This window comes from Alosa alosa, chromosome 1, assembly GCF_017589495.1.
Source record: "Alosa alosa isolate M-15738 ecotype Scorff River chromosome 1, AALO_Geno_1.1, whole genome shotgun sequence".
Lineage (NCBI taxonomy): Eukaryota > Metazoa > Chordata > Actinopteri > Clupeiformes > Clupeidae > Alosa > Alosa alosa.
In genome coordinates, this window is record NC_063189.1 from 25,740,959 (window position 1) to 25,761,598 (window position 20,640).

At 41.4% G+C, this 20,640-nt stretch overlaps 2 protein-coding genes across 4 annotated transcripts; both read left to right on the forward strand.

Annotated features, from left to right (window-relative positions):
• Window positions 1-543: 543 nt before the first annotated feature.
• On the forward strand, window positions 544-13,185 carry cul1a (cullin 1a). Of its 2 annotated transcripts, none has more exons than XM_048257545.1 (22): window positions 544-779; window positions 3,541-3,955; window positions 4,273-4,450; window positions 4,819-4,986; window positions 5,096-5,146; window positions 5,351-5,441; window positions 5,991-6,154; window positions 6,349-6,511; window positions 6,781-6,911; window positions 7,232-7,339; window positions 7,588-7,694; window positions 7,956-8,004; window positions 8,276-8,407; window positions 8,811-8,928; window positions 9,795-9,871; window positions 10,227-10,358; window positions 10,607-10,699; window positions 10,921-10,974; window positions 11,077-11,159; window positions 11,350-11,455; window positions 11,998-12,111; window positions 12,417-13,185. In XM_048257545.1, the coding sequence occupies exons 2-22, from the start codon at window positions 3,816-3,818 to the stop codon at window positions 12,495-12,497; spliced, it is 2,340 nt and encodes a 779-aa protein (XP_048113502.1). In that variant the 5' UTR covers window positions 544-779; window positions 3,541-3,815; the 3' UTR covers window positions 12,498-13,185. The 2 variants fall into 2 exon arrangements, with proteins under 2 accessions (XP_048113502.1, XP_048113511.1); XM_048257554.1 differs by having other exon boundaries at window positions 10,921-10,968.
• A 676-nt stretch (window positions 13,186-13,861) lies between these two features.
• Window positions 13,862-20,249, forward strand: mcm6l (MCM6 minichromosome maintenance deficient 6, like). Of its 2 annotated transcripts, XM_048252238.1 has the most exons (17): window positions 13,864-14,268; window positions 14,362-14,508; window positions 14,603-14,713; window positions 14,889-15,138; window positions 15,382-15,547; window positions 16,023-16,168; window positions 16,471-16,621; window positions 16,994-17,135; window positions 17,295-17,436; window positions 17,700-17,807; window positions 18,013-18,168; window positions 18,262-18,390; window positions 18,562-18,723; window positions 18,968-19,082; window positions 19,389-19,580; window positions 19,754-19,893; window positions 20,020-20,249. In XM_048252238.1, the coding sequence occupies exons 1-17, from the start codon at window positions 14,174-14,176 to the stop codon at window positions 20,140-20,142; spliced, it is 2,475 nt and encodes an 824-aa protein (XP_048108195.1). In that variant the 5' UTR covers window positions 13,864-14,173; the 3' UTR covers window positions 20,143-20,249. The 2 variants fall into 2 exon arrangements, with proteins under 2 accessions (XP_048108204.1, XP_048108195.1); XM_048252247.1 differs by lacking the exon at window positions 20,020-20,249 and having other exon boundaries at window positions 13,862-14,268; window positions 19,713-19,864.
• Window positions 20,250-20,640: the final 391 nt, after the last annotated feature.

Sequence of the window (20,640 nt, forward strand, 5' to 3'; positions counted from 1 at the left end):
CCCGGGAATGTGCTATGTGGCCTCACCTCGCCAGACTATTTCAATTTTCTGAACAAGTTAATGATAGTTTTCGCTTCAAGGGTTTCAATTACAAAATAGTATTTTGTATTTGAAATACGTATTTTAAATACATGTATTAGAAATACTGCCCATCCCTGGCAACATGGTAAAAAGAGAAAAATGACTTGATTTTACTTCCAATTCATTTTACATTCTCCAAGGTATTAACATTAACATTTTTCTTAACTCCATGTAGGACGTTTCTGTACATAAATGTAAGCGTGGCGGTAGTAATGCAATATTTAGAAAATGTAGGCTACTCTTGTACTCTTGATACTCAAGTACATTTAAAAACAAGTACTTCAGTACTTTTACTTAAGTAGACATCTGACTGTTGTTTAGCAAAGGGTCTCTGTACTTTTACTCAAGTAATGAAGCTGTGTACTCTGTCCGCCTCTGGCTACAGTAAATAAGCTCGTCTACAGACGCCTTTGAAACCAAGCGGAACCATATTAGTGTATTGATGTGTGTAAGGGGAGATTTTTTTGTTGGAGCACAACCTGGCGGAGACGAATGTTATTTTTCCATTTACTGCAGCAGTGTTGTTAGCTATCTAGCTAACGTAACTGCTTTGTTGGGGTTATTCCGTACATGGTGACGGTTCGTCTCGTGAAAAAGGAGCTTCAGATGTATATTCAGGATTAATTATATGGTCATTTTTTGAAGTTTGTTTAACATATGTATGATCTGGAGTTTGAGACGAACATTGCTGGACAATGGTAAGACCGCTAACGGAGCTATACAGATCAGACATCTCCAAAAATTAGCTCAGACCACTAGCAATAACCAAGCTTCTCACAGTCAACTTGCTAACGGAATGATGCTAGTATTGTTAGCAAGCTAGCTAACGTTCCTGTTTTACGAATAGCATGTTACGTTTGTTCGCATCTAGAGTTAGTCTGGATAACGCATTTTATACGAAAATCATGGTGAAAGTATCCACTTAAATTGGACATGTAGTGTTTAATATTGGCTATAATCTATAGAATATGTCTAAGAGAGCTGGGCCTCTCCCCCATAAAACATTAATATAGTACCACTTTTGGCTGTGTGCTCTGTTAGCTAGCACGCAGATAATCGGTAACGTTAACATTACAAGTTATTTGTTAGCTAGCTTAACATTAAAGAAGATGGCTTGCTAGCCGTCACGGCTAGTTGTCACCCTGTGTGCCAACTCATTAACACCTGCGTTTATTTAATATGCGTTGTTGGTTCTAATGTTACCAATGTAACAAGGTGTCCGTCTTTTTGGAAGATGTTTATTTATCAACATTAATGGCTTGGTTGTAACGTTACCGGAGGTTAGCAATGAGGGATGATCTCTCCTTGCCTGACTCAGCTAACATTGACAGGCTAAGACAGACGCCAAGCCTCCTACGAAGACTACCCCGATCACTGAACTGTAACTCATTTTTACAGCACACTTTCACGATTTTATACTGACTATTGGCTCAACTAGTCGTTAACTATCTGGTGGTGATGTGGTCTACTCGGACACTTCTCTAGTTATCGTGCTGGCCTTAACTACGTAGCTTGGTAGCATTTGGCTAGAAAGTGAGGCGGCTAGCCAAATTCGTTTGCAAATCACTTCCTACAGTATATTCACACACTGCTGTCAAGAGGGCCTCAGTGCTACCTTTAGGTTTAACACATTTGTATGGACTCTATCTTTTGGTTTTAAACCATGCCATAGTGGTATAGTAAATTCAGACTCAAATTTGGGTAACGTAGCCTATAGTAGTATGATACTATGTTTGGGAATCCGCCTCCTGAGGCCATGCACAGTTGGCATATCTGCCAAATTACTATTTACTAGTTGTAGTCAGATATTTGACGAGAGTTGACTAATCATCCGTCGCCTTGTCCTACCACATAGCAATATCAATTTAATGTCGACTCCTTGTGTGTTAATGTCAGTGGACTTACATGTTCAGCTTGATGGTAATGTTGATGCGCTTCTACATCGGAGTGTGTGGCGTACGTAGAACACTCCAGTGCCAGTAGCCACGTATTGTAAGGAAAGTTTATCTGCCTTTCATTCCTACATGTATATATTGCTCAGAGCGAATAGCACTATTGTGATGAGGTAACATTGCTTTATTTGTATACAGACCTCATTTTGCTTTCAACTCATTTCGAGGCCCTGAAACCAGTGATGTTCATGTTGTGCTTAAGCCTGACTGTCGGAATGAAGTGTGCACTCAGAACTTGAGTTGTCTTGTCAGCCTCTGCCTTATGCTTTTCACGATGTAATTAGAAGCATGTTTAAATGAAGAACCTGTTGTGGAGCATGATTGAGTGACGATGTAAACCATTTTCTTTATTCTGATATGTGAATATCAAGGGCAGTTTACTGTTCCGAAAAACAAACTCACCATAGCCTATTTGTCATAATGTCTTAGATGGTGATGAGAGTCTTGTAAATGGCACAGTGTGTGGCATGTTAGGGGTGATAGTCAGAGGGTTGCAAAGCAAACTGACCCCCCTCTCTCACACATGCACAGTCTTTGCTCTTTGCTCATCACTTTTATTCTGTGATTTCACTGACATCTTAGAGGCCCAATCTATCACTTTGAACATCTGCTAGCTCCTGATTGGTTCAAGACAGTGGTTTGCTAAAACATAGAAATGATTCCGTCCTGGGCCAGCTTGAGCTATTCTTCCATATAAAAATGTGCCTTTGAGCATATTTCAGACAAAATCCTATTCGCAATCATGTAAATGTTATGACCCATGGCTTGTATTTGACCAGAAATAAGATGTGCACCAGCCTAGCAACAGCCCACTCCTCTCCCAGCTGCTCGGCCTACCTATGTCAAGTTACATGCCTGTGCTCTGAATCTGTTGCCATGGTTACGTGTAGGGAACCCCAGGACATAATGAATGAATAGGAGGGCTTCCGTAGCAGGAACGATTGTCCTGGGAAAGCCTACCTAAGCGATTGAAGCTGGGAAGAGAAAGCAACAGTTCCTCCATTATGCCTGGCTCTCTGGTCACCATCGGTGCACTGAATGGTGCCGTGATCTTAATTAGTTAGGCAATTATTGTTTCACAATCGTTTCTGTCCCTTTTGCTTTTTTCTATTGTGACATTGTTTTCCTTAGAAAAAGCCGGAATTATTCAGGAATTCAATAATGGCGCACAGGGGTTGGGTTACTCAGCATTGGTAGATGAAGTACTGGAGACCAGAACTTTAGTTTGTTTATTGTAACCATACTTTACATGTATTGCACTTTTTACTGTTTTACCACTGAGTTGAATATCAGCTGTGGGGGTTGTCACTGTAAATGTATATTAGCTATTGCCCTTCCTTATTCTCTACTTGCAATGCATCAGGTCATTTAAAAGGAAGAATGAAAAACTGTGAAGCAATCTGTTCCTTGATATTTGATATATATCTTGGTATTGAACAGTGGAATGTGGAATTTAGACAGATCTCCTTACTGAGCGCTCTTGATGGTGTGTGTGTGCTTTACCCAGGTCTCTTGGAGAGTTGTTCTAGTGAGCGCCACCTGAGAGGGTCTACAGAGGTTGCCCGCTTCTCTTAGAGGACCCGGCCTCTCTGCCTGTGTGTGTTCCTGTGTCTGTGCCCACCGTTTTCCGCCTGACCACACACTCTCGTCTCTGCACCCTATGGAGGAGTGACCCCTCGCACGCCTCCCCTGTGGACACAGCCAGAGACAAACGCCGAACGTGAGGGAGAGGAGTAATCTTACGGAGAACGAGCAGAGAGAGGAAGAGACGGCAAGACAACCATGTCGTCCAACCGCGGCCAGAACCCTCACGGCCTCAAGCAGATCGGGCTGGACCAGATATGGGACGACCTGCGCGCCGGCATCCAGCAGGTCTACACCAGACAGAGCATGGCCAAGTCTCGATACATGGAGCTCTACACGTATCCTGCTATGCAGCAGTGCACTTACTGCTGATACAGCTGCCTGCTCTCTGGGTTTTGCAAAGGAGCTGGACGCTGAAGCATAGTTATTGGGTTATGAATTAATCATTAGATGTTAGCTGGTTTTTAACTGATGAATTTGAAGACATAAGTACATTTTATAGGGAAATAAAGCAGAAATGTATTTAATTTCAATTCATTTTTTCAAGCAGGTCGTCACCTGTTTAGTTATTGACCACTGATGTGTGTATGGCCGATGTTTCTCTCCTTTGTGTGTGTGTGTGTGTGTTTCTGGCCTTAACTCCCCTCTCCCTCAGACATGTGTATAATTACTGCACCAGTGTGCACCAGTCCAACCAAGCCCGTGGGGCAGGTGTGCCCCCCTCCAAGCCTTCCAAGAAGGCCCCTACTCCAGGTGGTGCACAGTTTGTGGGCCTGGAGCTTTACAAGAGACTCAAAGAGTTCCTCAAAAACTACCTGACAAATCTTTTGAAGGTAATGCACACTTTCTGACCTCTTGAAAAGTGCCCCTTGTGTTTCCGATATAGTCTAGTTTACGATGCTTGGATGGTTTGTAATAATAATATAATATACAGCTTATTATATAAAGCTTATTATGGATGGTTTGTTGGGTTGTAGCCGATGCAATTCAAGTCGATCTCATTTACAGCCATTGCATTGAGTTCAAATTTCCCAAAATGGACTTAGTATGGAAACTGAATTTGATAATAATATGTAATGATTCGTCAAAAAAATATCAATCTAGTACAAGATAATACAGAGTCACTGTTCTGTTACATACACACACACACGCACGCACGCACACTCATGCATACAAATGTATGTCCGCCCACTTCCCTCAGGATGGAGAGGACCTGATGGATGAGAGTGTGTTGACGTTCTACACCCAGCAGTGGGAGGACTATCGGTTCTCCAGTAAGGTTCTGAATGGTATCTGTGCCTACCTCAACCGCCACTGGGTCCGGCGTGAGTGTGACGAGGGCAGGAAAGGCATCTACGAAATCTACTCCGTAAGGCCCCCGCTGTCCTCCAGTCTTCTCTTCACAGACTGGGCTGGAACTTTGCTTTTTGTCAATCTTTTGGACAATTGCTAAAGTCTTTCCTTCTCTCTGTTTACAGCTTGCACTTGTTACATGGAGAGACTGCTTATTCAGGCCTTTAAACAAACAGGTGAGGGTTCTTTATCCGTCGAGACGGACAGATTGATCTGAACATAACGTACATTGAGAACGTATTTTTGTTTTGTACATAACACTGTCTTCGTTGTATGTTGTTAGTGGCTTGCTCTAGACACACAAGCTTGGGTAGATAGTGGTTTGGACTCATGAAGGAATGTCCCTATGGTGGGTTCCCTAACACTCGGCTCCTGTGCAGGTGACTAACGCAGTGCTGAAGCTGATTGAGAAGGAGCGAAATGGCGAGCCCATCAATACCAGACTCATCAGCGGAGTGGTCCAGTCCTACGGTGGGTCACTGTGTTTGTTGTTTAATCTTTTGATAATGCCTCTTCAGTCTCTGTGTAGCGATGTGTCATTTCCACACTCTCAGTGCACAATGATGTGCAGAGCAGTTGTGTGCTATTCTGTGCGTGTTTATTGCCAAATCAAATGTGTGAGTTTAGCACATTTCATACACTAAGATTAATGTTGACAAAAGTATGAAATGCAGTCTGAAAATGCATAGACTAGAGACATTGAGGAAATAACAAAATAAAAAAAAACAGCCAATATCTAAAATACGTAAAGATGTGAAAGGTTTTATATATAATCAAGTGAATAAGTATAGTGTGTTGATAATGTAGGTAATATCTATATTTGGTGTATATAAGTATTTTTCCTCACTGCATGCATATAAGATCATTCTCTGCTGGTAATGCATATGACTACATCTGAAATCAACCTCTGCAGGCAATCCATTAACAGACATTTTCTAGAGAGAGTGAGAGTAGCGACCGTTACCACATTATTCAGTCTCTTAGGGGAGAGTGTTAAATGAGAGGTTTGTGTTCTTCCAGTTGAGCTGGGTCTGAACGAGGATGACGCCTTTGCCAAGGGCCCCACTCTGTCCGTCTACAAGGAGTACTTCGAGACGCAGTTCCTCGCTGACACGGAGCGCTTCTACACCAGGGAAAGCACAGAGTTCTTACAACAGAATCCTGTTACAGAGTACATGAAAAAGGTAGGTTGGGATTACGCAAACCCAGATCACAGACCTGGAGAGATGTGTAGCCCTGCTTGTGTGCTTTAATTGTGCAGGTTGTAGATGTCTACATTCGGTTGTTTCTATTTAAAATGTCAAGTGTTACTGTATTGAATTATAACATGTGCTACTGTACTGTATCAGTATAGAGTTTATTGTTTGTGTTCATACAGGCGGAAACTCGTCTGCTGGAGGAGAAAAGGAGGGTGCAGGTCTACCTTCACGAGAGCACACAGGATGAGCTCGCCAGGAAGTGTGAGCAGGTTCTCATCGAGAAGCACTTGGAGATCTTCCACACAGAGTTCCAGAACCTTCTGGACGCTGACAAGAATGAGGGTATGGGAGCCTGCTTAATGAGTATGCTGTGCTGAATTATGTTGTTTCAGGAATGGAAGCAAAGCAATCCATTTCTCTATTGGTGGTTTAGTTGTATTGCCCCTGAGTTTCAAGCCTCAGAATAAAAGTGGGAAGCCAACACAGCCAAAAAATGAAATAACTAATTAATAAATATAAATAAATTGGCTGCAATCATTCTCCCCTTTCCTCTGTTCTGTTGTGCCCTTTTTTTTTTCCATTCATCGTTTGCCCCCTCCCCCATCTTTCAGATCTGGGCAGGATGTACAACCTAGTGTCCCGCATCACAGACGGTTTGGGAGAGCTGAAGAAGCTGCTGGAGACGCACATATACAACCAGGGCCTGGCCGCCATCGAGAAGTGTGGAGAGGCTGCCCTCAACGTGAGTCGTGCCTTTACCCTGCCCAGCCCTGCCCTGCCCAACCTGCACCAGGCTAAAGATAGACACAGGCTCATATGCCAGGCCTGTAAAGGGACCAATATGGTCAGCTCGGGTAAAGGGGGAGAGATTTGAACCTTGTGGCGTGTTCGACCTAAATATTCCAGCCTAGTTAGGCGAGTTACACAGGCCTCTTATGACCTTGGAAAAATACTACCCCACAAATAACACTGTTTATATACAGCAATGAGTGGTCTTGGTTTTTTACATTTTTTATTTTTATTTTATTGTATTCTCACATTCACATCCTTGTTCTTTGCCAGGATCCCAAAATGTATGTACAGACCATCTTGGACGTTCATAAGAAATATAATGCTTTAGTGATGTCTGCCTTCAACAACGATGCTGGATTCGTGGCGGCACTGGATAAGGTGTGTAACTCTTCCTCAGACCCTTAATGGTCTGAATACCTGTCTGAATAATGGACATGCCTGAAATGTGTAAGCGCCTGTATCACAGCTGCCTCAGACTATGCAACAGACCTGGCATGAATCCATCCCATGCAATCCACAGCTTTTTAAAAGCTGTTGCCAAAGTATACATATTTAAAAACAATGTCTTTGAATACAGTATCTGCCTAAAATAATAATTATAATAACCGTTCCATCTCTGGTGGCAGGCCTGTGGACGCTTCATCAACAACAACGCTGTGACTAAGATGGTGCAGTCATCCAGCAAGTCACCAGAGCTGCTGGCTAGATACTGTGACTCTCTTCTCAAGAAGAGGTGATGGTGTATCTGTGTACACTTCTATCTGCTTATTAGAAAGTGTGTCTTCCAGGAAAGTGTGTGCGTGTGTGCATTTTCAATCTGCTCCAGGCACCATCTATGTCCTGACACTACTTATTCTCTCAGCTGTGTATTAAGAGCGGGTGGTTAGTATTGTAGCACTTGATTGTGTGTGTGTTCGTAACTGTGTATGTGTGCACGAGCACCTAGTTAGGGGTACTGTGTTGCTCAGTTTGTCTTCTCTCTTCACCCCCATAGCTCCAAGAACCCTGAGGAGGCTGAGCTGGAAGACACCCTCAATCAAGTGGTCAGTTCACACCTCATACACATTACACAAACACAGAGAGAAATATAAATAGAGAGAAATAGAAATCTCATACAATGCAATTTTGTTATTCATTCATTCATTTATTTATTTATAATGACTGCGTACATTCATTAACATTTCTGTAAATGTGCCAGTGTTATGATTATTAGCCTTTAATTATTGTTGTTGATTGGCATCTGTGTGAGTATATAGAAACAAATGCCAGTAGTTGCTGCCCTTATTTTGAGACCTAATGGTTGTTTTCTCCCAGATGGTAGTTTTCAAGTACATTGAGGACAAAGACGTGTTCCAGAAGTTTTACGCCAAGATGCTGGCCAAGAGGCTGGTCCACCAGAACAGTGCCAGTGATGACGCTGAAGCCAGCATGATCTCCAAACTCAAGGTAGACGGCAATTTTATCAGCAAAAATTCTGTGGTTGATGTTTTTAGTAAGGTGCCACTTTACTCCCAACTTTGAAAGTTTCAGAATTTCTTGCTAGTATAGATTTAAAAAAAAAAAAAAAAAAAACATATTTAAACTTCTCTAACACACAATGCTCTTGCCATTAGTTGCTGAAATGGCTTTAAATTAAGCAAACAAACAAATAAACTAAAAACAAACTCAAGGAGTTTTACGCTTTGATCTGTTCTTACTTAATTATCTGTAGATTATCTAGTATCTGTGCACTGACAAGAGCATTGAACAGTATTATTAGCAGAAAGCATAGTCAACCTATCAAAGCTAAAAGTTGTGAACACAGAAAAAATGTCTGTGCTGTAACCATACTGTTTTTGGTCGCCTGCAGCAAGCATGTGGCTTTGAGTACACCTCCAAGCTGCAGCGCATGTTCCAGGACATCGGCGTCAGCAAAGACTTGAACGAGCAGTTCAAGAAGCACCTAACAAACTCCGAACCCCTGGACTGTAAGTATGCTACGTCAGTATTATAAACCCAATTAGTGCACCTGGGTTTTTTCAGCATTAGTAATGGAATCGTTCATTGACATGAAAAACACAGTGCACCATAGTGCAATATAAGCAAGTGTTTAGTTTGAAGCTACATTTTCTTCATCCTAAAATTTACATCTGGCAGTTACAGACTTCAGTCAGTTGTCATCCTTTATCCACCTGAGCTCTGAGAAATGCTAAACTGAACCCAATGTCTCATGTATTCATCACATCTTGTTTTGATTTATGGTGCTATAATAATAATTTCTTGGTACTTTGGCCCACAATGTTGTAATGTGCTCTATAAATACAATTTCCCCTTGCTTGGTGATGAGAGTGAGAGCCTATTATAGTTCTCCTTTGGTACATTCAGTCAGTGAGTTAAAAGCGGCAAACAAAATGTGCTGCTGTTGAGCTTCACAGACAGGCCAGATGTTCAAAAACACTCCAGGAAATTGTTGTTCCAGAGAATATCTTCTGCTATTTAAGGAATGATGTGCCTTTGAAAGTCTATTTCAGAAACATTGACTTTTGTTTGGTCATCTTACATTTCATTTTCTCAAAGGAGTATTGCATCTGTTTAAAGTTGGGAATATATAGCAAGATGCATGCAGCTATATTCCATATTCACAAAAGGATATGTTGCATACAATTCAATGCGGTGAAACCAGCCAAGATGTACTATATGCGGATATATAGGGGCACAAGGCCATAATATTATTCAGTGTCAATGAATAATTCTTACTTTGCAGATGGCAGCACTGTATAATTAGAGTAAAGGGAATTGTGTGTGTGCATGTGTGATGTGACTGTCTCTGACTGTGTTGTGTTTCTCTATCCAGTGGACTTCAGTATCCAGGTGCTGAGTTCAGGATCCTGGCCCTTCCAGCAGTCCTGCACATTCGCCCTGCCATCTGAGGTGAGCCCACGCAGTCCCCCAATTTAAAACCTATGCAGGCATACTTGCCTGCTATGCTTTGACAAGTGTGTTGGTCCTGAAAATGAACAGAAGCAATATTTGCATACATTTACATTTATTAGTTTATATATTTATTTTAGTTGACCGCTTTATTTAAAGCAGCAGACAGTAGATGTGAGGGTTTAATTAATTTAATAGTCGGTTGCTTTTTAGACAATCCCATAACATTGGTGGTGTTTTCTCTTTGCTCTACCTTTGAGCTCCATAAACAGAAATTAATATTTGTTCTTTTCATGGTAGTGGTAGAGACCGGACATGTTTTGATTTTGTGCATGGTTATGCCTGTGTGTTGCAGCTGGAGAGAAGCTACCAAAGGTTCACGGCATTCTACGCCAGCAGACACAGCGGCCGCAAGCTCACCTGGCTCTACCACCTGTCCAAAGGAGAGCTGGTCACCAACTGCTTCAAGAATAGATACACCTTACAGGTGAGCAGACAGCCTCTCATCATCCATCACTTCCCCTCTTGCCGTACACCTGCTGTTATAGTTCACATATAGGCCACCCTACAAGCACTAATGTTGGCAACATCACATCACATTATACTTACGGCAATAACAAAGCCATTTTGGAGAAGTGCTTTGACATAGTTGAGCACTACTGGTTTGAAAGCATGTGTTTCCAGTCGTTTGATGGCATGATGACTGTCTTATTTGCTCCCTCCCCCTCCCTCCAGGCCTCCACCTTTCAGATGGCCATTTTACTGCAGTACAACACAGAGGATGTCTACACGGTCCAACAACTGACAGACAGCACACAGATCAAAATAGTGAGTTGACATTAACCAATTAGCTAGCTTTTATTTATGTTAGCTGTGCTGTTTTTGGTCCTAGTAAGGTGATTGATGTTTATATATATATATATATATATATATATATATATATATATATATATATATATATATATATATATATATATATATATATATATATATATAAAAATATAATATTTTTTTATTTAATCAATTTGTTTACCTTATCTGCCTCTTAGGACATATTGGTGCAGGTTCTACAAATCCTATTGAAATCCAAATTGCTGGTAAGTGTAAGTGTATCTTTTTTTCTATTAGTTGGTTTATTAAAAACATCATAAAAATAAGTATTTCTCCTCGTCCCCCAATTAACTTGTGTTCAATGTCTGTCACAGGTCCTTGAAGATGAGAACGCCAATGTGGATGAAGTCGAGTTCAAACCAGACACCTTGATAAAGCTGTTTCTTGGCTACAAGAAGTAAGTTTAGTTTGCACCCCTGGTTACAGTAGGCCAGGACAATTTTCATTTAAGATGTGAGTCATGTTCACACTAGATTATATTTACCCTTGTGTGGTGCAAGCAGCCTATTGGTTACAAAGTTGGGCAACTATTATTGCGTTGAGTCAAGAGACTCTGATATAATTTCTAATGTTTGCCATCCCAATAGTAAGAAGCTCCGTGTCAACATCAACGTCCCCATGAAGACAGAACAAAAACAGGAACAGGAAACAACCCACAAGAACATCGAGGAGGACCGGAAACTACTGATACAAGTACACCACACACTCAATCACAACCCTCTCTAATCTGCATAATGAAAAGCCAATTCAGATTAGTTTCTCAGATGCAGCAGATGGGAGATGTGCAGCAGATTTATTGCAGTCGGAATAGTTATTGTCACAACCAAGATGGCAGCTTACTTTAGGAAAGAATCTGATGTTGAGTTGGCATGGCCTTACACTAACTCTTACTCCCAGGCCAATCCTATGGTTATGGTTATGGGATTTGGCAGATGCTTTTGTTCAAAGCGACATACAAATAAAACCAATACAATAGTTAAATTTAACAGTGAACAATTTAAAATGTTGGTAAGACTACATTAAGGAGAATAGCAATAATAAACAATAATGTCAATTCAATCAATAGCATGATGACAAAACAAATACTATAATATACAAACCATAACTCATTAGATTACACCACTCCATTTATCTCATTGAATGCAGTATGTATGGGTCTTTGTGTCACCACGCTATTAGTGTCTTCAGGCCCTTCTGTAACCACCCTATTGGTCTCTCTTTCTCTCTATCCTCAGGCGGCCATTGTGAGAATCATGAAGATGCGGAAAGTCCTGAAGCACCAGCAGCTCCTGGCGGAAGTCCTCAACCAACTCTCCTCCAGGTTCAAGCCCAGAGTCCCAGTCATCAAGGTGAGTTCTCCCTCTCTCTGTAGATACACTTTGCTGTGAGGGTTCATGTGAACCACAGGGCTGTCACAAAGGATATGACTGCAAATCTGACAGGGTTTGGGAACACTATCAGCATCAGTCTAGAATGCTACAGATTTTTCTTCTGTGATTTCTTTCCTTAACGGGAACAATCCAAACTTGTCACAAGGGGTTTGTTTATTTTTACCGATTGGGGGGTTTCTGTTACTCATTGATTGATATTGGACAATTGCTGGTGGTGAAATACATGTGAATTAATATTGTGTCTGTGCTGTTTGTCTCTTCAGAAATGCATTGATATTCTCATAGAGAAGGAATACCTGGAGAGGGTGGACGGGGAGAAGGATACCTACAGCTACTTGGCCTAAACATTGTCATTTTTATTTTCCTCTTTTTTTTTTTTTTTTAAGAAGTTGTCTCTTGCTTAATAAACATCATTCCTTTTGACATCCGGCCTATGTTGTTGGGAATGTGAACACAGAGGGAGAAGGAAAAGGAAAAAAAAAACTGGAAGAGGAGGACATGTACATCATGAGAGGCAGTTGGCCGCCAAGCTGGACCTCAATACTCCGAGACTGAAGCGAAGCAGTCAGCCAGTGGGAGATCACACAGGATGGATTGCTTCATTTTGATTTGTAAATACTGGACAGAGACCTTAATCACCTGACCCCTGAGAAGTAAAATAAATAAATAAAAAACGTACAAGAGGAAAAATAAAAACAATCAAACACCTTTCACGCTGAGGGTTGCATGCTACTGCCTATCTACATTTAAGCAAGAAATAAAAGTTCAAAAAAGTCAGATATTAGATGAGGGTATTAAGCATAATTGTTGCTGAGTTCAGCAGCAATAGTTTACAGAAATTAAGTATGACGAGGAGAATAATGATAAATAAAAATAAATGGGTGCAATTTCAGCTGCACTTCTGGAGCGGTAGCGTGTCTGGCCAGATCATTAGAAGTGTATTCTGCATTGTTATCTGCTATCGGAAGATCATTTGTATAGTGTGTTTCACTTTTTTAAATGTGTGGTAAATAAAAATTAAAGGTTTCTGTATGCCTTCTGTGAGTGTGGGTTCCTTAAGAAAGACACTTGAAATTATGAAATAGATGAACTATGGATGTTGAGTACATGTTCTTCCTTAATAAGCTTTCCAAAGTTAGACATAAGACAGTTAATTTGGATTCTTCTAATATCAAGGAGACACTTTCCTTACACACATGTATTCTAACCTGTGAGGCTAACACTAAATCGCTATAACTCTGGACATGAATGGAATCCACTTGGAGAGCAAAACATCTCATTTTACACAGTTTTACCACATTTACCCTATGTTCTGTACCTTTCCACAGATTGTAAGGAATAATTCCCCCGTCCTTAATACAGTCACATGCAAAAATTTGTATACGGCTTCCTAGAAGAAAAAAAGGGGGTAGCTCACCCCTACGCTCATTTTACACCGGCCTAGGCCCAGTCTCATTCGACAAACTCAGACTTTGATGGGCGTTTGCGGTCAGGACCTAGGCATAGGCGTTGAGAACGTGAAATAGGCTAGCTTACAGGGTTGCCCATATGGGAAGCCTGTATATTTTTTTAAAAAAATCATCAGTTAAAAAAACTCGAACCGAGTTTTTAACGTGTTTTTTTTTTTTCAATTACTTTTGTCAAAGTCACAGGTGCTGTCCCATTCCTGTTAATAGCATTTGAACCTTTACAGCCTCTCAAACTCAATCAGTTATGAAGGTTCAGGGCTTACGACTTTGGGGCGAGAATTATATTTAGCCATACTTTTACACTTTATATTTAGAAGAACATATTATGAAAAAGAAAATCTCAATCACATCATGCTCTAGCCTAGGCCTACAGCATCCTCCCGTCACCACGTGCTCCAGACTAGGAGACTATTTAGCCTACATCACAGCCCACCTGTTGCAGGTGTGCATGAGTTACAATAAGATACTTGATTAGCCTACTACGCTTTAACTCTCTGGTTACAATCTCTAAGCTTGGTCGTATCTGTAAGCAAATTGTTTGACTTTCTCAAATGGATCCTACTGTTGAAACGACTACCACTGGTGTACAAGTAAAAGATGATCTCTCTGAAAAATGTCAGAAATTATTCCTTGAGTTCTTGGAGGAGTAAGTTTAGTTTGTTAACATTTAATTCGATTAACTGAATTTCTGTAAAATATCGGCTACGCGTTAAACAGTAGTCTAAACTCTAATTCTCAGGTTTCAGGATAAAAGTGGGGAGATTTTATACCTGCCTGACGCCCAAGAGCTGATTCGACCTGAGAGAAATACTCTTACTGTCAGCTTTACCAACATCGAGCATTATAATCAGCAGTTAGCTACCACCATACAAGAGGAGTACTACAGGTAAGTCTATTACAAAGTCGTGCTAATTGATAAGCAGTTTATTTTTGCAATGCACATTAGGTTTACAACAGTCAAATCCTTGTTTTTATTCTAGGGTGTACCCATACCTCTGCAGAGCTGTGCGCCATTTTGCCCGTGACCATGGGAACATACCACCATCTAAAGAATTTTATGTGTCCTTCTCAGATTTCCCATCTCGACTGAAGTTAATATTACCATAAGCCTTAATCAACAAACTGTCTGTTTTACATTCACATAGTTGTCTGCTCCTATAGCACCTGTTCCTAGATGCCTGTTTTGTTTAATGTTTGAAGTTCACTTTGGGATTGTGGTGTTGATTATCAAAGTCCACCTGGCCAGTTTTTTTACTTGTCCTTTAGGATCCGAGAACTCACCTCTACTCGGATAGGCACCTTGATACGCATCAGTGGGCAGGTGGTGCGTACCCACCCCGTGCATCCAGAGCTGGTCAGTGGCACCTTCCTGTGTCTTGATTGCCAGTCGGTCGTCAAGGACGTGGAGCAGCAGTTTAAGTACACCCAGCCCTCCATCTGCAAGAATCCGGTGTGTGCCAACCGCAAGAGGTTCATGTTGGACACAAACAAGTCACGATTTGTTGACTTCCAAAAGGTATATCAGAACAAATGAGAGTTGACTTGAAGCCCTACTTGGGTAAAGCATCACTAAACAATGTTGCTTTGAAAGAACTAACATAATTGTAACTTCACACTTTACCTGATTGTAATTTCATGCTTCCATCATCCTTTTTTTTAAAGTAACACAAACACTGTCTTCATACTCTTACAGTATAGTATCGAGTGTCCTCAAAATATAGTACTGGTATTGAGAGAAAGAGCTCACCTTTCCCGACAGGTGCGTATCCAGGAGACGCAGGCAGAGCTGCCGCGAGGCTCCATCCCGCGCAGCATGGAGGTGGTGCTGAGGGCTGAGGCGGTGGAGACTGCCCAAGCCGGCGACCGCTGTGACTTCACCGGCACCCTCATCGTTGTGCCGGACGTCTCTGCGATGGCATTGTCAGGTGAAGAGCTGTGCTATGTTACATTTGTTTTTATGAAGTACAACTTGCATCCTCATCTCAATCCTGTTGATTGCATCCAGTGCAATGCAGTGCAGAGTCCCATCCCCTAGCAGCTAGGAGCCTGGCCCTATGCTTTAAACATTGCTGTGCCATATGTTTCGATGTTGGCCAATCTGCCTTACATTGTGTGAGGAAATGCATCTGCTGCATCTTCACTTTGTAATTCTGTGATGTTGCCAAGAATATAATGCATGGACACGGACTCTGTCAGTGTCATCACATGAGTGGAGCTGAATTGCTGAAGACTATTTTCATGCCTCCAAGCAGTTACAGTAATATCAGAAAAGAAGTAGCAACAAAAATGAGACCTGTTCTTACACATCCTAGTTTCTATTGCATCACACTAAGCCCACTCAGTCCACACAGCTACTGGATGGGTCCCATCTCTTGTGCTCTGTGTTCTCTGTGTCTCTAGGCACCAGGGCTGAGACCAGCAGCAGGGTGACTGGTAAGGAGGGCTTTGACCAGGACGGGATCCAGGGGCTGAAGGCTCTGGGCGTGAGGGAGCTGTCATACAGACTGGCCTTCTTAGCCTGCCATGTTGGCCCCACTAACCCCAGGGTGAAGTGAAACACAAACACACACACACACAGAGAGACTGAACCATTGTAAATATGGCTGCTTTCCCCATTTGGTTAAATAGATAGATTTCTTTGTTTTATTTTTTCTTTGATCTGGTTTAATCATTACACAGTTGAATGATTCATGCAGATGGGGACTTATATTCATGAAAAGATAATTTGTTTGTTTTTCCTTTGTCTATTTTGGAATACATCTTTGTATTTGGAACAGGTATTTTGAAGTCTGACACATTTTTGCAATGTTAAGTTTTCCTAAGGCCCTTGTTTGTTTAACATGTCTAGTTTGGTGGTAAAGAGCTTCGTCAGGAGGACCAGACCGCAGAGAGTGTGAAGAACCAGATGACCGTTCAGGAGTGGGAGAAGGTGTTTGAGATGAGCCAGGACAAAAACCTCTACCACAACCTCTGCAGCAGCCTCTTCCCCACCATTCATGGTACTTGCTTGCTCTGTGGAACAGGATTTTAAGTCTAGAAATCGACGCTCCGTTTTTGGAAAGATGTGGAAATGCCAATTAGAAAAATTCTTTCCTATGTAGCGGCTCTTTTATGTTATTGTAAATAATTTACTGGGATAAAAAGTTCTCAGTCACTGTGCCTGAATTAAGTCTGGGCCAGGCCATTCAACATTTGAAAATTGTTATATACAAGTACAACAACTTTGAAAGATTCTGATTTCTTCAGGCACAGATATTTTCCTAGCTTTTAGCTTTCAAATGAATAAAATGGGACAACTGGAACTTTCATTTCTATTTTCCAATGCCCTCTTTCCTTCTCTCCCTCGCTCTCTCTCTCTGTACTCTCACTAGGTAATGATGAGATTAAGAGAGGAATATTGCTGATGCTCTTTGGAGGTGTTGCCAAAACCACCATGGAGGGAACTTCACTGAGGGGGGATATTAATGTGTGCATTGTTGGAGACCCCAGTACATCCAAGAGCCAGTTTCTCAAGTAAACTACCGTCTCCTTCTCCTTCAAGCTGTGCTATCGCCATCATTAGTAGAATATTGTATAGAATTTAAGTTATGATGCAATATAGAGAAATTGTAATTTAGTGAATTTCAACTAAGCAATTATTTGATGTGTATAATTTATTTTTGCATCTCATAGGCACGTTGAGGATTTTGCTCCCCGTGCTGTTTACACAAGTGGGAAGGCAAGTAGCGCCGCTGGTCTGACTGCCGCTGTGGTGAAAGATGAGGAGTCGCACGAGTTTGTCATCGAGGCTGGGGCTCTCATGCTGGCGGACAATGTACTCACACATGCTTCAAATCAACTTTGATCCATCTTACACATTATAACATTGACCATATTGATATGATGTGTGGACATACTGGATTTGGCATGGCCTGCTCATTTGTATGTCTGTGTATCCTGTCTTGGTGATGACCAATCATAATCTTCATGCAGATTCATTTAAAAAGCTTGAATCTGTAAATGTTTTATTGACCTTGACTTTGACAGAGCGTATGCCCTCAAACAGATTGGTCTTTGTTGGCTTTGCTGTTTCTGTAGGGTGTGTGCTGTATTGATGAGTTTGATAAAATGGACCTAAAGGATCAGGTTGCTATCCATGAAGCTATGGAGCAGCAGACCATTTCAATCACCAAGGCTGGAGTCAAGGTGCTGTGCTCCTTATCCACAATAATATGTAGAGAATTTACTCCTTTGTATATAGATATATTTTTTCAGTTGTGACTAGTATAGCTGTATTTGGGATGTTTTTTTCTGTAAAGGTTTTGCAGTTAATCCACTAACCCTGGAGCTTAAACATGTAAAATCATTGGTATTGATTAACACTTGAATATGTATTTAACTTTTGGAGTAGGCCACCCTGAATGCCCGCACTTCCATCTTGGCTGCAGCGAATCCCATTGATGGCCGGTACAACCGTTCCAAGTCCCTGAAGCAGAATGTCAACATGTCTGCTCCCATCATGTCCAGATTCGACTTGTTCTTCATTCTGGTGGATGAGTGCAATGAGGTTGGAGTGGAGACGCCACTGACATGCACTATTATTTCCAGTATGGAGGGCATCGCCCATACCTATAACCTCGATTGGTCTTTAATCCTTTAGGTGACTGACTATGCTATCGCTAGGCGCATTGTGGACCTGCATGCTCGAAATGTGGAGTCAGTGGAGAGGATCTACGAAACAGACGAGATCCAGAGATATATTCTCTTTGCACGTCAGTTCCAGCCAAAGGTAAGGCTGGGGACACTTTTACACCTCTCTGCACTTTTTTGTTACCATTTACTTCTGTGTATTTTGTTGCTGTCTTTTCTTGGCAACTGAGAACTGACTAATTGATATGCTCAGCGACTGCAAATGACTCAAAACCTGTGTGTGTGTGCGTGTGTGTGTGCGTGCGCTCAGATTGTGTCAGAGGCCCAGGAGTTTATTGTGGACCAGTACAAGCGTCTGCGCCAGAGGGACAGCAGCGGCACGGCCAAGTCATCCTGGCGCATCACCGTTAGGCAGCTGGAGAGCATGCTCAGACTGTCCGAGGCCATGGCCAGACTCTACTGCTCCGATGAGGTCAGGAACTGGTGACGGTCTTTAACCTTTCACCACAGTCTGTCTAGGCACACATCATTTACATAACACTGCAACTGCGTTTGACAAAGTTTTCTGTAAAAAAAACTGGCTAGACTCCAGGCCCAAAGTTTTGTCTTTATTTAAGATACTTAAAGGCACCTTCATCAATACTGTAGCCACAAGAGGTTATGTAAATGGTGGTGTTCACTTATCTAAATCTGAGACTTGACTTCCAAACTTTAAGGTTCAACCCAAACATGTAAAAGAAGCCTTCCGGTTACTTAACAAGTCCATCATCCGTGTTGACTCCCCCGACATCAATTTTGATCAAGACCAAGAGGATAATGAGGATCTTGATGGTAAAGTTCTTGTTATTGTTCTCTGACATTTTTCTGCCAACTGATATTGACGAAACAATTCAATTGATGCCATTTCAAAGCTTTAGACATTTTAGTTATTGTCTGTTATTGGGATATAAACTGACCCTGTGAAAGTTATCAGGGTGTATTGATAGTGAGTTGGCAACATTTTGTTGTGTGCATGTATGCTTTTGAGAAAATATATTCTCTTGTGACTGTTATGACATTAATCTCGATAGAAATTGATTGCAAAATGTTTAAAGCATTCTGTCAGAAAATATATCATTTTAAGTGACTGCCCCACAGATCAGAACGACGTGATGAATGAGGCTCACCAAAAACAGAATGGCATCAATGGAACAAATGGCCACGCCATGGAAACCGAGCAGCCTGGTGAGGACAAGCCTGCAGCTGCCAAGCCTGCGCTCCGCATGTCCTTCTCAGAGTACCGGAGGGTGTCCAATCTACTGGTCCTCCACATGCAGAAGATGGAGCAGTGTAAGACCCATGCACCTGTTGGAATACTATGACTACCACATTTATGACATTACATAAATGTTTATTAAATTGAATTGCCATTAGTTGTTGTTGCCATTCATGATTTTAATCACTTATAAATGGCACTTTAAGACATTTGTGTCTGTATGTCTTTCTGTTTCCCTTTGTGTCAGTGGATGAGGAGGCCTCGCTGAAGAAGAGTGAGCTGATCAACTGGTATCTGAAAGAGCTGGAGAGTGAGATTGACTCAGAGGCTGAGCTCATTGCCAAGAAGAGCTTGATTGAGCGGGTGATCCACAGACTCATTCATTATGTGAGGGACATTCCTGCTCATTGGACAGTTTCCATTTAAAGCTTAGGAACATTGAGAGGAAAAACATGGAAATAAAAATGATTTGTTTTGTTGAATGCTTTATTATTTTTTGTCTTCCGTGTACAGGACCATATAATTATAGAACTGACAAAAACTGGACTGAAGAAAGTTGGGGACAAGGGAGAAGAACCTGTGATGGAGGAAGACCCTTATCTTGTTGTGAATCCAAACTATATTTTGGAGGATTAAATCATAGTTGTGATTCAATCTCATAATTTATATTTGTCATCTTTTGGAGATGCACTGTCTGTAAATATGTGGAGTTTGTCAACATAATAAAGATTTTTTTGCATGTGCCTGTTTTGACGAGTTCTTTACACAAGATGGCGCCCTTTGTATGCGCATTGAGGAGTGAGGCGCATGGAGAGGTTGGCACCTAATGCCAACGCGATCAGAATTTTTAGGAAATGCGTTTTGGTTACATTGGTGTTGCTGAGCACAAGATGTTTTAAATACCATACTTTCATGCAATACATTTTGCTCATGAAAGCATGCCCGTTTTTTCATCCTTAACCGAAACAATAAAATGTAGGGATACCTATTTTTTACACAGCCTGGTCAAATTATATCGCTTGCTTCCTCCTATGCGATATTCTCATTGTATTTCACAGGTATGCTTACACAATAATAACAAAACTATGAGTAATTATATACATTATATTATTATATTGGTATGCTACCCCTGAC